The sequence below is a fragment of the Pelodiscus sinensis genome, chromosome 8 (genome assembly GCF_052426305.1).
Source record: "Pelodiscus sinensis isolate ZL-2025 chromosome 8, ASM5242630v1, whole genome shotgun sequence".
Classification (NCBI taxonomy): domain Eukaryota; kingdom Metazoa; phylum Chordata; order Testudines; family Trionychidae; genus Pelodiscus; species Pelodiscus sinensis.
In genome coordinates this window covers 55,974,492-55,997,077 of record NC_143059.1, presented here as the reverse complement: position 1 = coordinate 55,997,077, position 22,586 = coordinate 55,974,492, and the positions used below count along the sequence as shown (strand labels likewise).

Sequence of the window (22,586 nt, the reverse complement as noted above, 5' to 3'; positions counted from 1 at the left end):
TAGCGCCCAGAGCGGCGCTGTGGGACCAACCGGCAGCACCCCAGCTGCTCTGCCACAGGCATCCGGAGAAAAGCCTAGTCTGCTGGAGGGGGGGGCATACTAGCTGCACCCCCGACCCCCACCCCAGCAGACCAGGAAGACACAGGCAGCGGACCGAGACGCACCGCGGTCCCGCCGCCTGGGTCCTCCGCGGCTTTGCTCCCCGTTTCCCTGGTCTGCTGGAGACCAGCAGACCAGGGAGACGGGGAGCAAAGCCTCTTAGGATGCCGGCAGCGGGACAGCCGCGAGTACAGATCCGCGGAAGTCGGGGACTGCCTGTATTCTATTATATAGGGTTCAAAACAAACAGGAAGACAATTTGGGAAATTAGCTCTCATTTGTAATACCACAGTATAATACTTAAATTCTAGTAACACTTGTTGCTTTAAATGGTCAGGATTTCTGAGGATATAGTTTAGGGTAAGCATGTTTTAAGTACAGACCCATGACTAACAGCAACCCAGGACAAGATTTTATCCATGCCACCTCATTTAATATATTACTTTCAGAATATGGTTATTGTAAGATAGGTGTGAGGAGATAGAAACAACACAGTATAGATCAAACCTGTTCCATGCTCATAACAAAATAATTATTTATCTTCTGAAGAGGGTAAGCAGTCCACGTTGTAATGTAAATATGCTACATTTAAAATCACTATCCTTTAAACCAGTGATCATTGAAATACCTTGAAATAGTACTTGAGTGGGTGTAGATTCTACAATAGTACCACTATAAATTATGGAAGCTAGTCTTTTTTGCATTGTTTTGAAGAGCCACAATGAAGGACAGGGCAAGAGTATAAAGACATACTTAAATATCAGAAAGGCAACAACATACGTAAAACATTCAGTGCTCATGATTCCACAAGCACTCCACACCTACCAAAGGATACAGAATTGCACATTTCTTCTACACTAACCCATTATTTTTAAAATTATGTTTCAAGCGAAAGCCACACTACTTTAAGGATTGGATCCTGAGGTGCAACAGAGCTCGTGGCATTTTCTGCAAGCAGTCAGGTGTCAGTTTAGCAATTATTGCAAATTAGAACATCACAAACTGCTCTAATTTGTGCTTGCTACTGTGTTGCACTAGTCCAGCATTGCTCTTGGCCCCTTCACACATTTAGAATGCACATCACCTGGGCAAGAGATGCTCATCAGGCCCTCAGCGAGACACACTGAAACAAAGTCAGAAGTTTTTCCTATCTTTGTCTCATTCACCCAAGAGATGTGGAAAGACAAGGTTGTGTCTATTTAACAAATCACACACCAGGACCTTAAATTTAGCAAAAATGCTGTACAGGCTGAATCTCTGAAATCTGGGACTTTCTGGACCAGAGTTCCTGGCAGCTGGGAGTGGGGGGCCTGCCAGGATCATGAGCAGAGTCAGTCCAGGCCAGTGGCAGTGGGGCTGGCAGCCAGGAGTACCAGCAAGGGCCAGAAGCAGAGTCAACAGCCAGGAGGGAAGCCCAGGAGCAGGGCTGACAGCCAGGAGGGCAACATAGACCTCCCTTGGTCCAGTAAACTCCCTTGTTCAGGACCTCTCAAGTGCTGAGGGTGCTGGACCAGGGAGATCCAACCTGTACTATGTTTTTGCATGACATGGTTTCAGAAAGAAGTACTTGTTTCTTGTAAATTTACCTGCTTCTAACTTCTTCAAATGTTAAAAAGACAATCTCTGTGAATCAGTTTAGTTGGAAGAGTAAGCTTTTATCCACATGCAAAGAAAGTCTCAACTTAAATAGTATACAGAACAACAAGAAGTTTCAGCTGACATGCAGTTATTCTGTGAAGTAAAAGAATGCCTGGGTGTATGCAAACTGTGGGAAGTAGAATGAGAAGAGATCTATAATGTCATTTCTAACAAAGTGAGTCAATGAAACTCTGCTAATGAAGTACAAGTGTCAGGTACAATATTTACTGTTTATACCTCAAGGATTCCCACTATTACGCCAATTCAATTACAATAAAATATTATGAACAAATTATATTTTACAATGAACGTATTACAGATTCCAGGCAAAGAGTTCTGGAATCTATGCTGTATTAAACAAAACATCAAAACTTTATTATACACATTTCTTCATTTCATACAAAGTTATCTTTTATAATACATACAGATAAATTCTCTCAATATCTTAGTGAATGCTCAACTCCATTGAATTTGAGGTCTTACTGAATTAAGTTCTATATCAAAACCCACTAGATGGAACAGACAGAATACCAAGTCAATGTGAAATATTGATTTGTTCCTCAAACGGGCTCATAGCACTTTGTACTATTAAATTGTCCTTCTGGAATAATATTAGGCACTGGCTGTGTTAATTACACCATCATTATCAGAGGGGTACCAGTGTTAGTCTGTATTCACAAAAACAGAAAGAAGTCCTGTGACACCTTAAAGACTAACACTTTTATTTTGGCACAACGCACTCAGTTTGTCTTTGCCCACCAAAGCTTATGCCAAAATAAATCTGTTAGTCTTTAAAGTGCCACAGGGTTCCTCTTTGCAAAACCGTAATTGACATCAGGTGCTTAAGATATACAGGTAAGGGTTCATCTATCAGAAACACTGCATTCTAACTCTTGTTCTACAAAACTTGAGTTATTCCAATTAATAGAAAAAGTGCCACAGTTTCTAGGGTTAAGAAGCCAAGAAATCAAATGTCAAAACCACTTTGGAAACAGAATAACATTAAAAATAATAAATGTAATTTATAAATGTATGCCTTCAGGGTTTTAAAAGAAGGATGTCTAAAGACAGCATGGTCTACATTTTAAAAATGGGAAAGTTAAAAGTTAATAGTGTTTTGTTCTCATTTAATAAATTACATTAAAAGGAAAAACACTACAGAATAAAAAGCTAAACCTCAAGCTGTGAGAATCACAACACAACTAGGTATGCTGTAACTAAGGGCTATAGAATATTATTAAAACATCAGGCCCTCTCATGTCTGAGGCAAATGACCTTGATGCTATCTTTTATTCTAACAAACGTGTTATTTTTATTATGGTATCTTAAAAGCAGTGGGCTTGATTCAACCATAGGTTAGTAGAACACAGTACAAATTGTTGGGACTCCTAGCTCTGCTGCTGGTATTTTGTACTACCCCAAACCTTGTGGATGCACACCCCCTCCCACAGAGCACTGTGACCTTAGTAACAGACACTGACTCACAGAAAGCAGTACAAGTTATAACTGAAGATTCATATACAGGCAGTCCCCGGGTTACGTACAAGATAGGGACTGTAGGTTTGTTCTTAAATTGAATCTGTATGTAAGTCGGAACTGGCGTCCAGATTCAGCCGCTGCTGAAACTGATCAGCGGCTGATTCCAGGAAGCCCGGGGCAGAGCAACTGTGCCTCGGGCTTCCTGTAGTCAGCGCTGGTCAGTTTCAGCAGCGGCTGACCTGGGGACGCTCCTCAGCACTACTGGCCCAACCCAGCAACACCCCATTTGCTCTGCCCCAGGCGTCCTGATTCAGCCGCTGCTGAAACTGACCAGCAGCGGCTGAATCAGGATGCCTGGGGCAGAGCAGCTGGGGTGCTGCTGGGTTGGTCCAGTAGTGCCCCCCCAGCAGACCAGAGACACGGGGAGCAAAGCCGCAGTGGCGGGATGCCGCGCCTCTGAGGCTTTGCTCTGGCGCAGGACCCGCCGCCGCTGTGGCTTTGCTCACGGTGTCCCGGGTCTGCTGGAGATGGTCCCCAGCAGACCAGGGGCACGGGCAACAAAGCTGCAGCTGCGGCGGATTCCTGCGCTTCTGAGGCTTTGCTCTGGCAAAGCCTCAGAAGTGTGGGACCCCGCCCCGGTTGCGGCTTTGCTCGCGGTGCCCCTGGTCTGCTGGGGACCGTTTCCAGCAGACCAGGGACACCGCGAGCAAAGCCACAGCCACGGTGGGTTGCCAGAGCAAAGCCTCAGAAGTGCGGGAATCCGCCGCGACTGCGGCTTTGCTCCCCGTGCCCCTGGTCTGCTGGAGATGGTCCCCAGCAGACCAGGGGCACCGGGAGCAGCTTTTCTCGCCCCGGAGGTCGAGGTGGCGGACCGCTGCTTGCGAGCTCCAGGGCGAGAAAGCCCCGTTCGTAAGTGCGGATCCGACATAAGTCGGATCCGCGTAAGTCGGGGACTGCCTGTAATTCAAACAAAAGGAAGTTTATCTTTACACAGTGCACAGTCAACTTGTGGAACTCCTTGCCAGAGGATGTTGTGGAGACCAGGAATTTAACAGGATTCAAAAAAGAACGAAATAAATTCATGGCGGTTAGGTCCATTAATGGCTATCAGCCTAGATGGCTAGGAATGGTGTCCCTAGCAGATAGGATACTGGTCTAGATGGACCTTGGGTCTGACCCAGGATGGCCATTCTCATGTTCTTATGTCATATAAAAACAAGAAAAAATAATTATTCCTTCACCCCCCATGAAGAGGAGGCTTGAGTCTACCAGGTACCAAATGGTAATATTAGGTAGAAATATGAAACATAAATGGTTCATTATGTGGGAATGATAAAGGTGCAATCAAAAAATGTCAATTTAAGAACTAAATCCAGGGTCAAAATAAAAGCATAACTAATTTACAATGTCAAAAAAAAAGTACAACACAATGTATTTTGTAAAAAAATAATTCCTCTAAGCATAATATTCAACTAACTACCAATTCTATTAACACCAGAAGAGTTTGATTCTACTTGGACATATCATATTGGCTTATAAACTTTTACATCTCAATGATATATCACTTGTCCTTTAAGTATTTAATATAAACATCTATCATATAATATATGACCACGTGTTTGTGAATTGCGTGGCAAGGTCCTCGCCCAGTCCCCTCACTTTTTGACCGCTTCTTGGGTCAAACCAAGTGGAGACCATTCCCAGTGCAGTCACCCGTGCCTTTTATTGTCAGTGCCAATTTCCCATCACCTTCTATTTACAGAGCTCTGGTTTTCTAGCAGCTAATTCAGCCAGCTTCTCCTTCTGGCTTGGGAGCACACTCCACCACACCCTGGCTCCTTGCTCTTTCCCTTCACTTCCCCTCTGGCTGCCTTACATAGCCTTCTGGCTAATGAGGCCTACAGATGCTCCCATTAGCTCTTCAGGCCTGGGATTGTTCAGCCATCTGTAATTGGCCTTTTTAGCCAGGCTGTAGTAGCAGAGCTGTGTCTTAACCAGCAGTCTGTCACAATTGTTTTATTCCAACTTCACTTATGACAGTCAATGTCTCAGATTGCTTCAATGCATTTCTGACACTTTCATTTTTCTTATGGCAGATTTACTTTATTATTATTATTATTATTAATTTGTATTACCTGGGCACTTAGGAGTACCCCTCTTGCAAGGCACTGTACATAAAACAAAAAGATGGTTCTTGCTAGGAATGCTAACTGTCAAGTATTAGGGTAAATGTGTAACCACTAGAAATTTTAGTAGTTACATGTTTACACGCAGGGGCAGGCGGGAACCAGTGCCCACAAGGAGCTGGCTTCTGCCTGTGCTCCCTGCCCCGATAAAGAGGCAGCAGTGCAGTGGGCCAGCAGCTCTGCAAGAGCCTGTATTGCGTGGGGAGCCATCTTGAAAGCTGCTTCCCATGTGTACCAGTTCCCGCCTGCCCTTCCACCCACCACATTGTTGCCTCTCTATCGGGGGAGGGGACAGGCAGATCAATGTGAGTTGTGCTTGGCTCCCCATACGTATTGGCTCACACCTCTCCTCCCTTTGCTGCAAGGGGGGAGAGTTGTGTAGCCGATAGGATTAAGCAATAAACCCATCTTATTGGTTAATCGTGTAATTAACTACTCATTGACATCTCTAGTTCCTGCCCCAAAGAACTTAAGACCAAGGTAACTACAGTTTTACTTGTATATAGTCAAGTCCCTCTGTAGCTATTGCTGCTATACATTGGAATACAGTAGTCATCACTTGCCAGATGGAACGTACCATTAACCATAACCATTAAGGACCGTCCCCAGCAGACCACAGGCACCGGGACTGAAGCTGCAGCCGCGGCGGGGTCCCGCGCCTCTGAGACTTTGCCAGAGCAAAGCCTCAGAGGCACGGCACCCTGCTGCCGCTGCGGCTCTGCTCCCCGTGTCCCTGGTCTGCTGGGGGGGGGGGGGGGCGCAGCTAGTGTGCCCCCCCCCCCCAGCAGACCAGGCTTTTGTTTTGGACCCTGGGGCAGAGCAGCTGGGGCACTGTCGATTGGTCCTGCAGCGCCGCTCTGGGCACTACTGGACCAACCCGGCAGCACCCCAGCTGCTCTGCCCCAGGTCCTGATTCAGCCGCTGCTTGTCAGTTTCAGCAGCGGCTGAATCAGGACGCCTGGGACAGAGCAGTTGGGGTGCTGCTGGGTTGGTCCAGTAGCACCGAGGAGCCGCGCTACTGGAGCAACCTAGCAGCACCCCAGCTGCTCTGCCCCAGGCGTCCCCAAGTCAGCTTCTGCTGAAACTGACCGGCGCTGACTACAGGAAGCCCGAGGCAGAGTTACTCTGCCCCGGGCTTCCTGGAATCAGCTGCTGATCAGATTCAGCAGCAGCTGACTTGGGGACGCCTAGGGTTCTTAAGTTGATTCTGTATGTAAGTCAAAACTGGCAGTCAGTTTCAGCAGCTGCTGAATCTGGATGCCAGTTCCAACTTACATACAGATTCAATTTAAGAACAAACCTACAGTCCCTATCTTGCACGTAACCCGGGAACTGCCTGTAATAAAGAGCTGAATGCTTTTATATAGTCTTAGTGTGAAAAATAGAACGGCTCTCTTAACAGAGTTGTATTTTTTGCTATAGAGTTGTCTATTCTCTCCCTGCCACATACCAATCTTAAAGGAAATAATGTTTTTTATTCATGTTGAGGAATTGATGGCAGTACCTCAACAATGAATTAAGAATAAAGGAAGTATAAAATAAGTGGGAAAGCTCTTTGAATATAGGTACTTGCTGCAGCTAATACAGATTAAAAATTCAAAACAAATTCAAATTCACATAAGGTTTGTATTTTTTAACCCCAAAATGGAAGAAGCTGGACCCACTGGATTGGCTTGTGGAAATCATTTCAGAATAGAGAATTTCAAGAATCCTTTGGCCTCAGATATACAACCCCTTTTATTTAACTTCACCTAATTGAAGACATCTGTAAGTGGTGCCACACAAAATTTAATTCAAGCTTCAAAATGTCAATAAAAAATGTCTGTAAGAAAGAAATACTAGTATAAAACTAGCAGGGAAGTGTACATCAGCATTTATGTAGCCGTACAAAATTAGAAATATAATGGAAATCTGCTGCCTGACTTGACGAGGTGATAAAAGCCATTTTCCTATAAAGTCTAATGAGCTCTATTAGTCTTCAGTTTGCAGGAATGTAAAGGGGGTCGACTCAGCAGAGAAAAGTAACAAACACTCCACACATGGCTTCATTCAAACTGCAACATATCAAATTACTGGTGTAATTACTATAACCTGACAATTTCATTACCATCATGCGGTTGTTAACTCTTCAAGACATACAGCAAAGATAGTGCCACATTTTTCTCTTAGTATTTGCGCTGTAAAGGAAGTAATCTCAAATATCATTCCAAACTGAACTCCTCTCTCTTTAGTCACTAGTTCTAGAATTGTCTTTAAAACAAAAGCAAACATTAAAAAAGGATGTGTTCACTCAATTTTCTTTTACTTCACAACAACTAGTTTTTACAAACTGCCAAAGATGTGGACAATGTTTCTGAAAATGTTTTTTTTAAATATTCAACTTGCTTTTTGATCAATTCTAGCTTTCTTTCGACATAAGTAGTCTTCCATATATTTTTTCTTATATGAAAAAAGGATACAAAACATAAACTAAGACTGACAGTTTAGTCGTTTTCCAAAAACCTGTTAGTCAATTTATTTTAAACCAATGACAAGCATGCTTTTAGGTACCCAGCTAGGGGACTAACTTTATGCTGAGCTAAAAAAAAAAAACCTTATTCCAGAAAACTTATGCTAGCAAAGAAAAATTGGTGATCACATATAATCATAAACATGTGAGCACAGTCAAGATCTTAGAGCTCTTTAAGCCCTGTAAACTATTGTGCTTTCAACATCTTGTGAAAATTTTCACTTACACATAGATTTTTTCCTGGTAACAGGCATCTTGGTTTGGCAAGCAGACCTCATTATTAAAAGAGGGTATCTTCAAAAGGTTAAATGCTATTGCATGGTGTGTTAACAAGGGATAGAGATAACCAAAAAAGGTTTGCTAGCCCAACTTCTACAATGCCAACTGATGCAATAACCAACTTACCATTTGCACCCCTTTTTAAGTAAAAACATGAATATCTTAATTTTTACAAATGATCTCTTTCACAGACATAGTGAGCAACAGCAACCTTACTACCCTGGTAGGCCCTCAAAAGTGGCTTAGGACTATGCATTGTAGATGGACTCTTAAGAAAGGCAGAAAAAAGATTTTGTTTATGGCTGAGAAAGTTAATTGAAGAACAGAAATCAACAAGCATGTTCCGCAATTATTAACACTTGTAATACTCCCATGGTATATATCCTTGCCATCTGATTCTTTCACTTCGTGCATTTAATAGAGAGAGCAGCAATTCACAAAAGCTTACACCCTAATAAATGTGTTGGTCTTTAAAGAGGCCACTGGACTGCTTGAGGTTTTTGCTGAAACAAAGTAACATAGCTAATTCTCTGCATTACTGTCTACTACTAAAGAGAAGAGGGAAAAGATAGCATGGTATCCTAAGATAGCTATAACATTCAAGTCTTTGCTTGGCCATTATTTAAAAAAGCAAAAATCTTGGTTGGATTTTTGCTTAATATTAACTTAAATTAATCAGATAATTATAAATCTTATTATCCCATCATGACCTGATTCTACAATCCTGAAGAGCTTTGCTTGACTAAGGGCTACGGGATTTTTGCCTCAATTTATGCAATCCCCAATACTAAAATATAGGTGGTGTATGCATTAAGATCAATGGCTGGTTTTAACAAGAGATCTATGGCAATCAACTCCCACAGAAATTCAAAGGAAGAATGTGCCCATCTCCCATAGACTCCTTTGAAAATTTCACTCTATGCGGTTCATAGATAGTCCTAATAGTGTAATACCTGGATCCATGTTTCCCAATTTTATTTGGTCATGGAACCCTTTTAAACACAAAAGAATTTTGCTAAACCCCTCATGACAGTCTTATATATGGTATATAACAGGCAATCTTACCATTGACTGACTGCGTGTGCAGCACTGAGTAGTGACAACATCATCCCCACTCTTTGGCTAAACTGGCATTACACAGGGACACTTATAGCAAACACAAATGAAAATTGTTTATATGCTTAAACGTTAATTACTATTTTTTATATCATAAAATGTTATTGTAACAGAATTTTCTTGCTGAACCTTATTTTTACTTCACATAACCCCAGGGTTCCGTAGAAAACCATTTGGGAAACACTGACCTATATAATGATCTGGAAGAAGTACAGATTATAAAACGCAGAAGAAACAAAGATACACTGGCATTAAACAATTTCAGATTTTAGAATTAAGATTAAATTCATACCTCAAGTGGAGAATCGCACAGGAATCTTGTGAACTGCATTGGAGGGATTTACCAGAAGCATGGTCCCCAGAGCATGGGCAGAAGAAACAGAATACACAACACAGAAAAAAGAGAACGTTAGCACTGAAATTAAATTATCATTATTAATTTAAAAACAGTGACGTCTATGCAATCTGTAAGAATACTTTGTTTTCCAAAACAAATCGTTAAGTAAAAGTCACAGATTCCAGAAACTAAAATGAACCTTCCAAAAACATGTCACTGTATCTCTTATCTACCAGTACTTAAAGATAAAACTTAAACTAGCTTTACATTTACATTTGACATCTTCTGTCAAATACACAACTCAGAGGAAAACACAAACGTGCAGAAGGCACTGAGGAAAGTACATAAAATATAGTTACATATACAAATTTTGCTTTGTTTTATTTTATTCTAAATCCATTCCCTACACAAGCTCAGACTTCCTCTTCCTACCCCCATACCTCTTCATCCTCCTCACCAGTACAGTGGCTTTTCCTACCATCCTTATCACTAAAATACCTTTGTTTGGCCTTCCTGTCTGGTGGTAGAAATTGATTAAATCTTAACATTTACAGGCAGAAAATCATAGTGCCTGCACAGTTCTATGAAAGACAACTTCCTGAAAGTGCAAGTGTTATTAAAACTAGAGTTTATCTTGAACATGTAATGAGGTGCCACAAACAGTTTTACATGAACAGTAGAAACTCAAAGATTTTGATCATGTTCAATATTTTTTAAAAAGACTCTACTAAATAAAGCCACATCTTTTTTACTTATTTTGTGTATTTCTCAATATTTTAAAAATACTAGTATCAGTTTATCCCACAATGATTTTTAAAATATAACCAGTTTATTTAACAGATAGTGTTATGTTGCCCAGTTTGATTCACTTTTCCCCTAATGATCTTACTTTGTTCTATATAGGCAAAAGATGAATTCTCTCTCTATAGTAGTATATGTATGGTACCTTTGATAAACAGACTTTCCACAGCAAACAACAGAATAAGGGAGTCAGCAAAAAACTGCCAATGCTGTCAACATGTAAATGACACTGGCAATGTTGCCCTTAAGCGTAAGTGCTATACATATCCAAAATAAACTCTTACTTATGAAAGTGAGTGTTTGTAGAGCCAAACTACTGTAAATATATCACTTAAAATTGACTCCAGTCCCCTGAAGCTGCATAAATCTGCAATACATTAATTGGAGAATCAATGAAGTACAAACTAAGTAGTCAGTCATAACTAATGTATATTATGGTATATGATAAAAGACTTTCTACAGTAAATTAATCAAGAGCTCAACAGAAAAAAAATTTAAGATTTTTTCCTAAGGCACTAATGTTGTTTACATTTTCTCCCAAACACATAATAATATCAAGTTTACCATTCATTTGTAGGTTAATATTTAGACATGTGCTTTAAGGACGAAACAGGAATGTCTATAAACAGCTGCTAAGGACAAGAGAACTGTGTGCCGTCTATAATTAGCCCTTTCAAATATGCTCACAAGGAAAGGATTCAACACTGAGTAATTCTGAATTTTACTGCAGAGGCATGGGGAAATGTATGGTTGTAATATTCTAATTCTACTTCTGGATTCTGAAAAAAAGCACATTTTGTGTTTTCCAAAGAACCATTCAAATTTGAATCACACTGGATAAAAAGAAAGCAGAGATTTATAAATTCTTACATTGCTTGTCTGTTTTCCATGACCTTGATATCAATCATTATAGCCAATAATTTTAGAAGGTTCTGGCAGCAGACAAAAATAAACCATATGTTATTAATTTTGATGTCAGAAGACCCCCAATAGCTCTTAATCTGTAACTCTAGCTTTATGGTGCAAGTTATACCCAATGGGTCAGTATGTTGAACCAAAGACACTTTTCAAACAGTTTTATCAATTACGGCCTTGCAGTGCAATTCATTTGATTTTAGAAACTTTTTTTTATCTTCATCTAAGACTTAGTTTCCACAGCCAAAACTGCCATTTGCCAGACAATATATGTTGCTACAGTTATCTATATACTTTTTCTCAGAAATGCACTCTTACTACCACTGCTACCTCATATCATTACAGATAGTCTGGTTCCAAGAAAATATTATAAAACAAAAATTACTTCACAGTCTTCTGGGAATTAAACTACTCAAAGTCATCCACTTGATCTCTTATCTAATTATTGAACATTATTTATCAATTCATATCTGCTAAAGCTTTCATATTACAATTATTCATATTAAATTAAATCCACTGATTTCACTTTCCTGACACTTTACCTAAAAAAGTGAAATCTTTTAAAGAAGAAATGAAGTGATTGTTCCATAGGTACCTGCAGTACTAAAATGTAATGTACTCCATATTTATCCAGTCAGACCACCAACACAAACTGTGCAATATATTCCAGGAGCATAATCGACTAAGTAAATTTAAGAAACATTTCAGATGACTTCTGTTTACCTTTCAGTTCCACATAATTTTCAATTAACAGCAAACTATACAATAATTGCAGTTAAGAAGTAGATTTCACCAGATCAGGATTTCAAAATTAATCTAAAAAGACTGATAATGAAGATACGGACCAGTATTAACAAATAATTCAAACAATCAATACATTCTCCAACATATTTTACATAAGAATACTCTTAAAATTAGCAATGCCATGTTTTCTAATGTTAACTATAAATAAATGATTCAACAATGAAGTGCTTTTGCACAGCAGCAGAACCGGTGAAAGTTAGTTTGATTTCGACATAAATCAACATCTGCTATTCGTGTTGATAGAAAATGCAATCTAATCAGCAAACCAAAGGGGGGTTTTTTTGGTTGGGGGGGGGGGGGGGGGGAGAGAGAAGAGGGCCAGAATCACCCAGTTTGAAAAGAAAGCCTAAAGTTAGCCATAAATGCATAGTTCAAGTTCATTTTTACATTTCTAAAAGGAGGTTCCTAAATGCAGGTGGAGAGCCACCACACCATCTGCCCTTATTCCGCAAAAAACATTTATTTGCAAATATTACAGGACATACTTGCACAAATGCAATTTTTAAATCTTAACCAATAGCTTTAAATCTTTTATACAGTAAACACACAATTATAAAATCAGTACTATGCTGTTAATAACAACAATAATAATAATTATTGTTATAATACATTGCCACCACCACCAAAAAACTTTTGGAGAATTAATTTAAAACAAAATGCAATTGAAAATACAAGAACAGATTAATATACTACCAAAAAGACACAGCAAGAAAGGAACACTATAAAAAGTATGGAAAGAATGCAAAAAAAGATTGTTTTGTTTTTTACCCAAAAGACCCCAATAGAGAAAACAAATACATCATTTTTTTTGGGCGGGGGGGACAGATTTCTGACTTTTTAGTGGGAAATGATGACCTGCATCAGATGTTACAGGGAAATAGGATCTACATCTAAGAATATGGTCTTTAAAAGCAAAACAGTAAAACCCAATGTATATAGCATGTACGAGGGAAACAATTAGCTCTAAGAGCTGCTTCATCAGGATTGTATAATGATTTGAGTTCTTCAGATGGAAGTCACAACAAAGGCAAAATATATTCTGTGCACGCTAGTTATTTGCTTATCTTTGCAATTAATTTTCAAAGAAAGGCAAATTAGTATCTGCCATTTACCCTTGAGAGAAAAGGGGTTATCTGTGAACATAATCTTTGAACAGAGTTTTAATATTTTATACAGAAATACCAAATTCACTGAACCTGGAAAGTAAAGTGATCTATCTTCACCCACGAGAGAAGTAGTATCCACTTATCTGGCAGCTCCAGACAATTTTCAAGAGTTCTGGAGCAAGCCCATTCCCCTCTTCTCCTATGTTATCCATTGTCTATATTATAATCCTCCCTGAGGTGGGGGGCTGCTGAGGTTGCACATTGCACTACAGGTTTTTTCAGGAATTGGTGCATTGGGCTTCTGGAAGGAACAGCTTTTCTGCAGAGTTCCTTGAATTTTACAAACAGAAGATCCATCCTCTTTCCTTCCTTCAAACTATTTGCCAGTCCCTGCAGATGACATTCTTCAGGCACTACAAACATACAGGGAGAAAGAAGGTGACTCCATACAAGTCAAGAAGAGGTTCCTTGGGATTCTCTTTGTGAGTTGGTCTTTCCAAGCAGAACTTTTTATTCTTTTATTTATCTATCTCCCTCCAGATCTGGTGTAGTTGTTGCAGGATGAGAATTACGGGGCTGGACTTTAGAACTGGGTATTCCCCCAATTTAAAATGTTACCAACTGCAAGTAAGAAACAGACTAACATCCCACAGACAGTAAAGACTTCAAATGTGCTGATATAAACTGGTCAGGCCTTTAAAGAAAACAAATTCGTGGTACAGGAACACGATAGAAGGAAAAACTGTTAAGTACACTTCAGCTACAGAAAGCGAGCAGCCTGAGTCCATGAAGAGAAATAGTTCAGGAACAGACTGAAAAAACCCCCTCAGAGTCTAGAAAAAAAAAACCACTAAAAATCTCTCCTTAGAAGTGACTAGAGCAGAGTTTTAAGAACAGCTGACATCTCTTATTTTATCTATAGTGTTCAAAAGGCCTAAAAGATGTTTGGAGGGTCTTCCCTGTTTTTCCTGGGAGATTCATCAGAACTCATCTTAGATGTTTAACATGAGCCCTAATTTTATTTGAAGTAGCAAGACAGTGAATACTGAATGAAGACATCCCTTCTCCAAAACATTTTTACCATAATTAACTAGATTTTAAGGAAAAAACCCAACTTTCGCCCCATATATTTTATAAAAACCTAAAAATTGCTTCCCTCATCTGTTGATCAGAATTTGCTCTCTGAGCTTGTGACACAATATCATTTCACTAGCTTCCAATTCCACAGCGTGCCAGGTGAGACAACAACAGATACAGAAACATAGGTGAGAGTTGATGTGGACTTTCACTGCTGTGGACAGAATAGTGGGTTGTTCCATCCAGTTCTTGCTTGAAGTAAACTTATTTAAACTTTTTATTAAATCTTATTTACACTTTTCTCCTGTCTTTAAAGAAATCCACAGATATTCTAGTTTTCTTCAGCAGCCAAGCTTTCCACTTTGTGTACCATTATCTACTTTTAGGTTAGTTGAGGGCTTTTTCCTGCCCCACTTACCATCTCATTCTGCTCTGTCCCCTTATCTTTGACCTGTGTGATCCAGCCACCCTAGGACTATGGCTTCTTTTTCCCCCTATACCTCCAGCAGGGGAAGATTCAGCTTGCTGAGTTGGCTTTTTTTCCTCTTCCTTATGGCCACCAGCAGTCACTTACAGTAATTTGTACCAGTCACCATACTCTTTGGCTGAAGTGACATTGATTTGATCTGCAGTTCACACAAACAGCCTTGGGCAAGCTATCAACATACGAACTGCTGCAGTCAAGGTTCCTTCTCATGGCCTTGCTGTGTGTATATACACCTGGCTATTAGACACGGATGAATTGAGAAGTTTTAGAGAGAAGCAACAAAGCTAGCCAGTGTCACATGTATGATCACTTAGAATCTGACTCTTGAGGTGCTCAGCACTCTCAGTCCCCAGTGAAATCTGTTGAAGTTTTGAGTCCTCAGCATCTGATAAATCTTTGTGGGTCTATGTCCTCTGTTAAATAATACTTTCCCATTTTACATGGTGGTTAAAATGAAATAATTCATATTTGAAAGGAAGTGCAAACTGTATTTATTGTGACTGTCAAAAGGAAAGGAACAAAATAAGTAAGGGTAAACGAGTTTTGAAGATGATATATATAATGTGATTAAAAATGAATACAAATTATCAAAAGTGCTTCATACAGTCCCTTCACAATAATAGGATGGGACTTGTGTTTAATTTCTGGTGCGATGAGCTAAAAACTTAACCTTCAGTAAGTTAAATCAACATTAACAAGTGTGAAATGGTATTTTACTAAAAAAGTAATTTTTCTATGAACAGATCAGATGTCTTTAACACTTGTATTACATGCCTATTTATTTTTTTCCAGGAAGCCTAAGGATGAATCCATTTTATGACAGTTGACAAATGAACACTGTTAAATTCTGATAACTTAGCATGAATGTGAATAGTTTGTTGTAGAAATTGATTTTACCAGCTATCTTTTTGAGCAACTACTTATTTGATTAAAGATAATGATCCTTGTTCCAGAATGATGTTAATTTTTAATTACTACAGCTATAAACACTACGTATACATGTGTGTCTTAAGTACACATCCATATATACAGTAGATTTATCTGTAGAATAGATACTGAATGATTGCTGTTGTAATGTTAAAATCTGTAAGAAACAGGTAGCTTTTCTTGGTGCTTTTGGCGATGTATTAAAACAAAATTATGCTCTCTAACAATGCTGACATGGCTAACTTTGGCTGTATTGCTAATAAACGTAAAAATTAAAAGGAATGTAAAATAAAGCCTCAGTATCATTTGCATGGTACTCATATATAGATTAGTGTGGACCTCAAGCTGAAATATTTCACTATTTATGGAGTGAGTATTTTCTCCTCTTAGACACTAGAAATTTCAACAGAAGTATTGCAGTAACACTGTATTGTTACTGCAATAATGCAAATAGGAGAAGACCAACAGATTGCATTTGATAGTAGTACAGGTCATTAAAACTTATAAAGCAACTTCCCCCCCCCCCCAAAAATGAGTATAATTTCAGGGTACAAGTCCATTGTTCTATTAATTTATCTTTTAATGTAAATGAAAAGATCAACAAATACTTTATGTTATAAAACATTGACATTTAGGTTTTGTTATTTAGGCACCATTATTTATCATTTGTACCATCTCAAAACCAGGTAAATAAATTTCTGGCTAGGGTTTAATTAGTTGCTATTTCTATAAGGACAGTCTGTTAATGGGACATCTAAATTTTAAAACTTTAAGAAAAATGTTATGTGGCGGAACAACAAAAACAAAAAAGTGGCGTTTATACAAGTTTAAAAACTATTCCATGCATGATCATGAAATTTCTAAAGCAATTTTCAGAAAATGCCAGAATGATCAATTTTATTGCCTTTTAGACCCACAGTAGCAAGAATTCTTATTTAACTTATTTAGGATGTTTTATAATGAAAAGTTCAGAGAGGAAAAATAGTATGCCCCTCAGTTTCCACTGCTAAGGTAGCTGGTCTGTATCCTTATGCTGGGTGTCGTTAAATACCTGTCTTACAAGAAAATAATTTAATAGCATACAAAAGATGCACTGTCTGAAAAAGTGCAAAAATATTTAAAAGTGGTCAAATAGTTTTTTTCCTTATTTTTCATTACCTCCCCAACAAGACAGTTGAACCAATTAAGAAAATGAAGTCATAAACCCACTGTACAATTGAAGGACTACTAATTCAGATCTTTAGAAACAATATATCTGTGTAAGAAAACAATTTAGAAGTTGATATACTTAGTCTTTCAAACATACCCAATGCACTGGTTTTCTGCTTTGGTGTCTTGAGTGTCCACTGAGAGTGTAGCCTAAAAGCCTATAATTTGTAAGCGTTTTAAAAAAAAAATCAAGGCTATTGAGGGATGCATCTCATACATCTATACTTGTACCTCACACTATTCTTCATGTACAGGCAGTCCCCGAGTTACACGGATCCGACTTATGTCGGATCCGCACTTACGAACGGGGCTCTCTCGCCCCGGAGCTCGCAGGCAGCAGGACCGCCCAGAGCGCAGCGGTCCCGCCACCTCGACCTCCGGGGTGAGAAAAGCTGCTCCGGGTGCCCCTAGTCTGCTGGGGACCATCTCTAGCAGACCAGGGACACCTGGAGCAAAGTCGGGGAGGCGCGGCACCCCGCCACGGCTGCCGCTTTGCTCCCGGTGCCTCTGGTCTGCTGGGGACCGTCTCCAGCAGACCAGGGACACGGGGAGCAAAGCCGGGGAGGCAGAGGGTTCCCGCGCCTCTGAGGCTTTGCCAGAGCAAAGCCTCAGAGGCGCGGGACTCTGCCGCCGCTGCGGCTTTGCTCCCCGTGTCCCTGGTCTTCTGGGGGGGGGGGCAGCTAGTGCCCCCCTCCCCAGCAGACCAGGGAGACGTGGAGCAAAGCCCCGGGCCTGTGGTAGAGCAGGTGTGGTGCTGCCGGTTGGTCCCGCAGCACCGCTCCTTGGCCCTACTGGACCAGCCCGGCAGCACCCCAGCTGCTCTGCCCCAAGCGTCCCGAAGTCAGCCGCTGCTGAAACTGACCAGTGGCTGACTACAGGAAGCCCCTGCCCTAGGGCTTCCTGGAATCAGCCGCTGATCAGTTTCAGCAGCGGCTGAATCTGGAGGCCAGTTCCGACTTACATACAGATTCAACTTAAGAACAAACCTACAGTCCCTATCTTGTACGTAACCCGGGGACTGCCTGTAGTTTGTGTATTACTGCATTTGGTGATAGCTATCAACAACTGCTCTTCCATGCTACTTTGTGTTTGATTGTTTCCTTAGAAGATTCCTATTGCCTATAAATATATTTCCACGTTAGTTTTTCAATTAATTTTATTGAAAAGTATTTCCTTTGTTGGTGTACCAACTATTCACTAGTTATTTACATGGCCCATTTCCATGTAGTAAAGAGACTGCCTCACAGTCATTAATGAAGTTTTATTAATGTCCCTCTAAGGGAGGGAAATGCAATTTCTGTTTTATAAATAAGGGACCCAAGCACAGAATATATTAAGTAACTTGATCAAGATCACTCAGGCAATCTGTGTCTAAAATGGGAAATATTCAATCGCTGTCTCTTGCATCCTAGTCTATAGTTCCTATCCTGTATACTGTTAACTATCCCTGGCCTGGTTTTGTGTAAGACTGATAACTCCCATTACATTTCAGGAAGATTTAGCAAAAGAGACTCTCAATAATCTCGATCCCTCAACTCTACTGTGATAAATGCAGTTCTCTGATACCTGTCATTCTATTAACTTTGCTCCTGATAACTGCCATTTGAATTAGAGGAAGTACAAATCTTTTCCTTGAGGAGAGAATTGTGTACCTCATCAGACATCAATTGGAATGGCCATGTTGTTGTAGAATCTTTTATTATGTAACTTCTCTTATTGGGTATCACCTGTGCTCTTGGTATCTCCTTATTGTGTTTATGTGGATGTGTACCTTCAAAGGTGATAGGTAAAGTCAAAAGAATAAGCCTATACCCCTAATTTGCCTGAAAGATTCTTTGCTATACTGTTTTTTTGGGGGGGAGGGGCCATTGTAAGTCATTTTAAGTTTTGTTCTTAAAGATATGTTGCACATGTCCATTCCATTGCTGGTATGCATGTACCTCATGCACAGCTATTGGAGAACTATTTCGCCTCAGAAGTACTCATTTGGGCCATTCTAGTGCCTTCTTGTGTCACATACCACTGCATGCAGAAATAAAGGGCAGAGTCATTTCAACTCTCCTCAGTTCTTTCTTATCAGATAGACTCTGACAGAGAGGAAGGGAGATGGATCAAGGAATGGACACAGAGAACATCTGAAAGAACTACACTTATGGAAAGGTTGGTATTTCCTCCTCCTCGAGTGACTGGACATGTTCATTCTAATGTAGGTGACTGGCAAGCAGATTACAGACCTGCCTTCAAATTAGTGCTGCCTCCCACCCCCTCATTCCGACCCCCTGCAGTGTCGCCACCGGGCAGCAGTCCCACTTCACTGCCACAGGGCAGCACTGCTTCTAGGCTCTAATTCCGTTGCAGGGCACTCAGCCGCTACGCCTCCACCAGGACTCTCTGGTCCAGGGTCATCTGGATGCCAGATCAAGGATGTTGCTGGACTAGAGAGTCCTGGTTAAGGAGATTCAACCTGTAGGTAACTAAAGCTCTGTGAATCGTTCCTGAATCCTTATCTGCAAGAATTCACAGGTTATTCTTTTGCTGGCAAACAAGAGGAATAGGTAACATACAGAAATATCAATGGTCTCTGAAAAAGAGAAAATGGAGCAGTTCCTTCTCCTTCCAACCTTCCCTTGCATGAAATTTTCCCATACCCTGGAGAAGAGTCAGCATTCCTATATTGTTTTTCAGAATTGTGCACTGTTAATATATAGGGAGTACTTGATGATTAAGACCTGGTCACCCTAGTATTCTAATTCAGTTCAAGCAAAACAATGGATAGAGAATATGTTTAAGGTAACATAAGTAAGATCTAAAAGATTATTTTGCTTCCAGGCACTCAATTTAGTTGTCCTCATACTGCTGTTTCTTGTGTAAAATAGACAATTGAATTCATTGTCTCTCTCTTTGTTAAAGAGTGCTTCTAACCCTAACTTTTCAGTCAATGCAGAAGAAGAAAAAAAACTGGAAAGACATTAGTTATTGGCCATATAAAGTTTGGAGCACTTATAAAGATTCTTTTGAAAATGTTCACATCTCTAGCCAGTGCACAGTACTTTCTGTTACATCAAAAAAACCTTATAAATTGTCAATGGTAGCATACCAATCCTAGCTATAAGAATACTAATCATAGTCCACTCTGGGTGTTGAATATTCTTTAACAAAGCTATCATTTGAGTGTTACTCAGAATTCACTTTGGTATTCACTTTGGTATATGGTGGTTTACAAATGTTTACACTCCCCACATTCACGTTGGGAATGATATTGAAGGATTGACAGGGACAGATTCCTCAGTGTTTTTATTAATCACTCAAATTGCTGATATAGTATTTAATATCTCATGCCACCTGATAGTTTGAGCATAAACTTAGAAGTTTGAGATACTGCCCAAAGAATATAGTGACAAAAATGGCACAGCTCCTGTAGCAACAGATGTCGTAATTCGATTATCAACATGCTCAAATATAAAGGGTCAAATTCTCTGATGATGTAAATAGGGAAAATCCATTGTAATCAATGGATCTGCAGCCAACACACAAAGGACTGTTTATTCACTCAAACTTACAATCTTTTCAATTATTTACTTTTAACACTAGCTGCTAACCTATTGTGTGGCATAAAATGAAAGGTTTACATCTACAGTATAAGTCTTTTACTCAAAGCAATTCAATCATTTAATACTAGATTATATATCATTTGCTCTTCTGCCTACACTCAATCATAATGTAGTAACCCATTTGGTGTAACAAATTACATTTCAAAAAACTTATGAATATCCACCAGATTATCCCATAACCCAACCACCATGCACTTGAATGAACTTGTAGGAAAGTGATAAAAAACAAAAATATCACATCATATTGTGGGTGAACACTTTCACAAAGCGATGCATTTATGTGTGATTTATCAGTCCTAATCCTCAAAGGAATCCTGCACAACACTTTCAAAAATTGAATCTGGGATCTTAAATTCATTACTCAGCCACAGAATGTCCTTCTGAAATGAATAATAATGAGGTGACAATATCATAGTTTAAATGTACTTTTCAGTGAATGGTTCATCTGAGTTTGACCTCAAGTTGATTTCTAAATACAGGCAGTCCCCGGGTTACGTACAAGATAGGGACTGTAGGTTTGTTCTTAAGTTGAATCTGTATGTAAGTCGGAACTGGCGTCCAGATTCAGCCGCTGCTGAAACTGACCAGCGGCTGACTACAGGAAGCCCGAGGCAGAGTTGCTCTGCCCCGGGCTTCCTGGAATCAGCCTCTGATCAGTTTCAACAGGCTGAATCTGGACGCCAGTTCTGACTTACATACAGATTCAACTTAAGAAACCCAGGCGTCCCCAAGTCAGCTGCTGCTGAAACTGATCAGCGGCTGATTCCAGGAAGCCCGGGGCAGAGCAACTCTGCCTCCGGCTTCCTGTAGTCAGCCCCTGGTCAGTTTCAGCAGCGGCTGACTTGGGGACGCCTGGGGCAGAGCAGCTGGGGTGCTGCTGGGTTGCTCCAGTAGCGCCGCTCCTCAGCGCTACTGGAGCAACCCAGCAGCACCCCAGCTGCTCTGCCCCAGGCGTCCCCAAGTCAGCCGCTGCTGAAACTGACCAGCAGCGGCTGAATCAGGAAGCCTGGGGCAGAGCAGCTGGGGTGCTGCCCGGTTGGTACAGTAGCGCCGACGAGCGGCGCTGCGGGACCAACCCGGCAGCGCCCCAGCTGCTCTACCCCAGGCATAGGCATGAAAAGCCTGGTCTGCTGGGGGGGGGGGGGCATTAACTGCACCCCCCCCCCCCAGCAGACCAGGGAGACGCGGGTGGCGACCCGCGTCCTCCATGGCTTTGCTCCGTCTCCCTGGTCTGCCGACCAGGGAGACGGGGAGCAAAGCCGCGGAGCACGCCTGCAGCGGGACAGCCCAGGCGCGCCCGGGCTGTCCCGCTGCGGGCGTGCTCCGCGGCTTTGCTCCCCGTCTCCCTGCAGACCAGTCAGATCCGCGTAACTCAGGGACTGCCTGTATACAATTTTTTATGGTTAAAAAAAAGCTGATATTTTTATATTAATCTCTGTGTATGCAAGTTTTATAGTAGTTTACTGCAGAAAATTAAGAGTAATACCCCTAAAAAAAATCAATTCCAATTTTTCATGTTAGATACAACACATGACTTTTCCAATATTAATATTACATCTCCTAATATCACAGATTCATAAACCACTTCTTCCTAATCATTCAGCATCGAAGACAAATACCAACGTGTAAATCTAAGAACATTTCAATGCGCAGCTAACAAAATACCATTTACTAGTTTATCTGAACAGCTGAATACCTTGATCAACTGATAACTTATAGAATTTCCTGTTTTATATGATATTGTATTCATCTGACCAAAAATATCAAAACTTTTCTAAAACTTATTTAACAGAATGTTGCACTAAATCCATTACAGTTCACTATTCATGCCAAAGTTCTCCAAAATATACATTGCAATATACTTTTGGTCGGTGATCAGATCATCATGTTAAATTGCTATTCATTACAGAAGTCACATCTATACTTACTTTTTCCTACCCTTAGAAATTACTTCTCTCACTGTATGGTTTGAATCATTTCCTTTGGCTTACCAAACCCACATAACC

The 22,586-nt window shown here is 40.4% G+C and overlaps 1 protein-coding gene across 7 annotated transcripts in view; it reads right to left on the bottom strand.

The window, feature by feature from the left end:
- Positions 1-22,586, bottom strand: part of ATE1 (arginyltransferase 1) — a 173,017-nt gene that overhangs the window by 113,590 nt on the left and 36,841 nt on the right. For all 7 annotated transcript variants that reach the window (XM_006111405.5, XM_006111410.5, XM_006111409.5 and 4 more), the window contains one exon: positions 9,599-9,631. In XM_006111405.5, the coding sequence (XP_006111467.3) occupies positions 9,599-9,631 (33 nt within the window). The remainder of the gene's footprint in view (positions 1-9,598; positions 9,632-22,586) is intronic.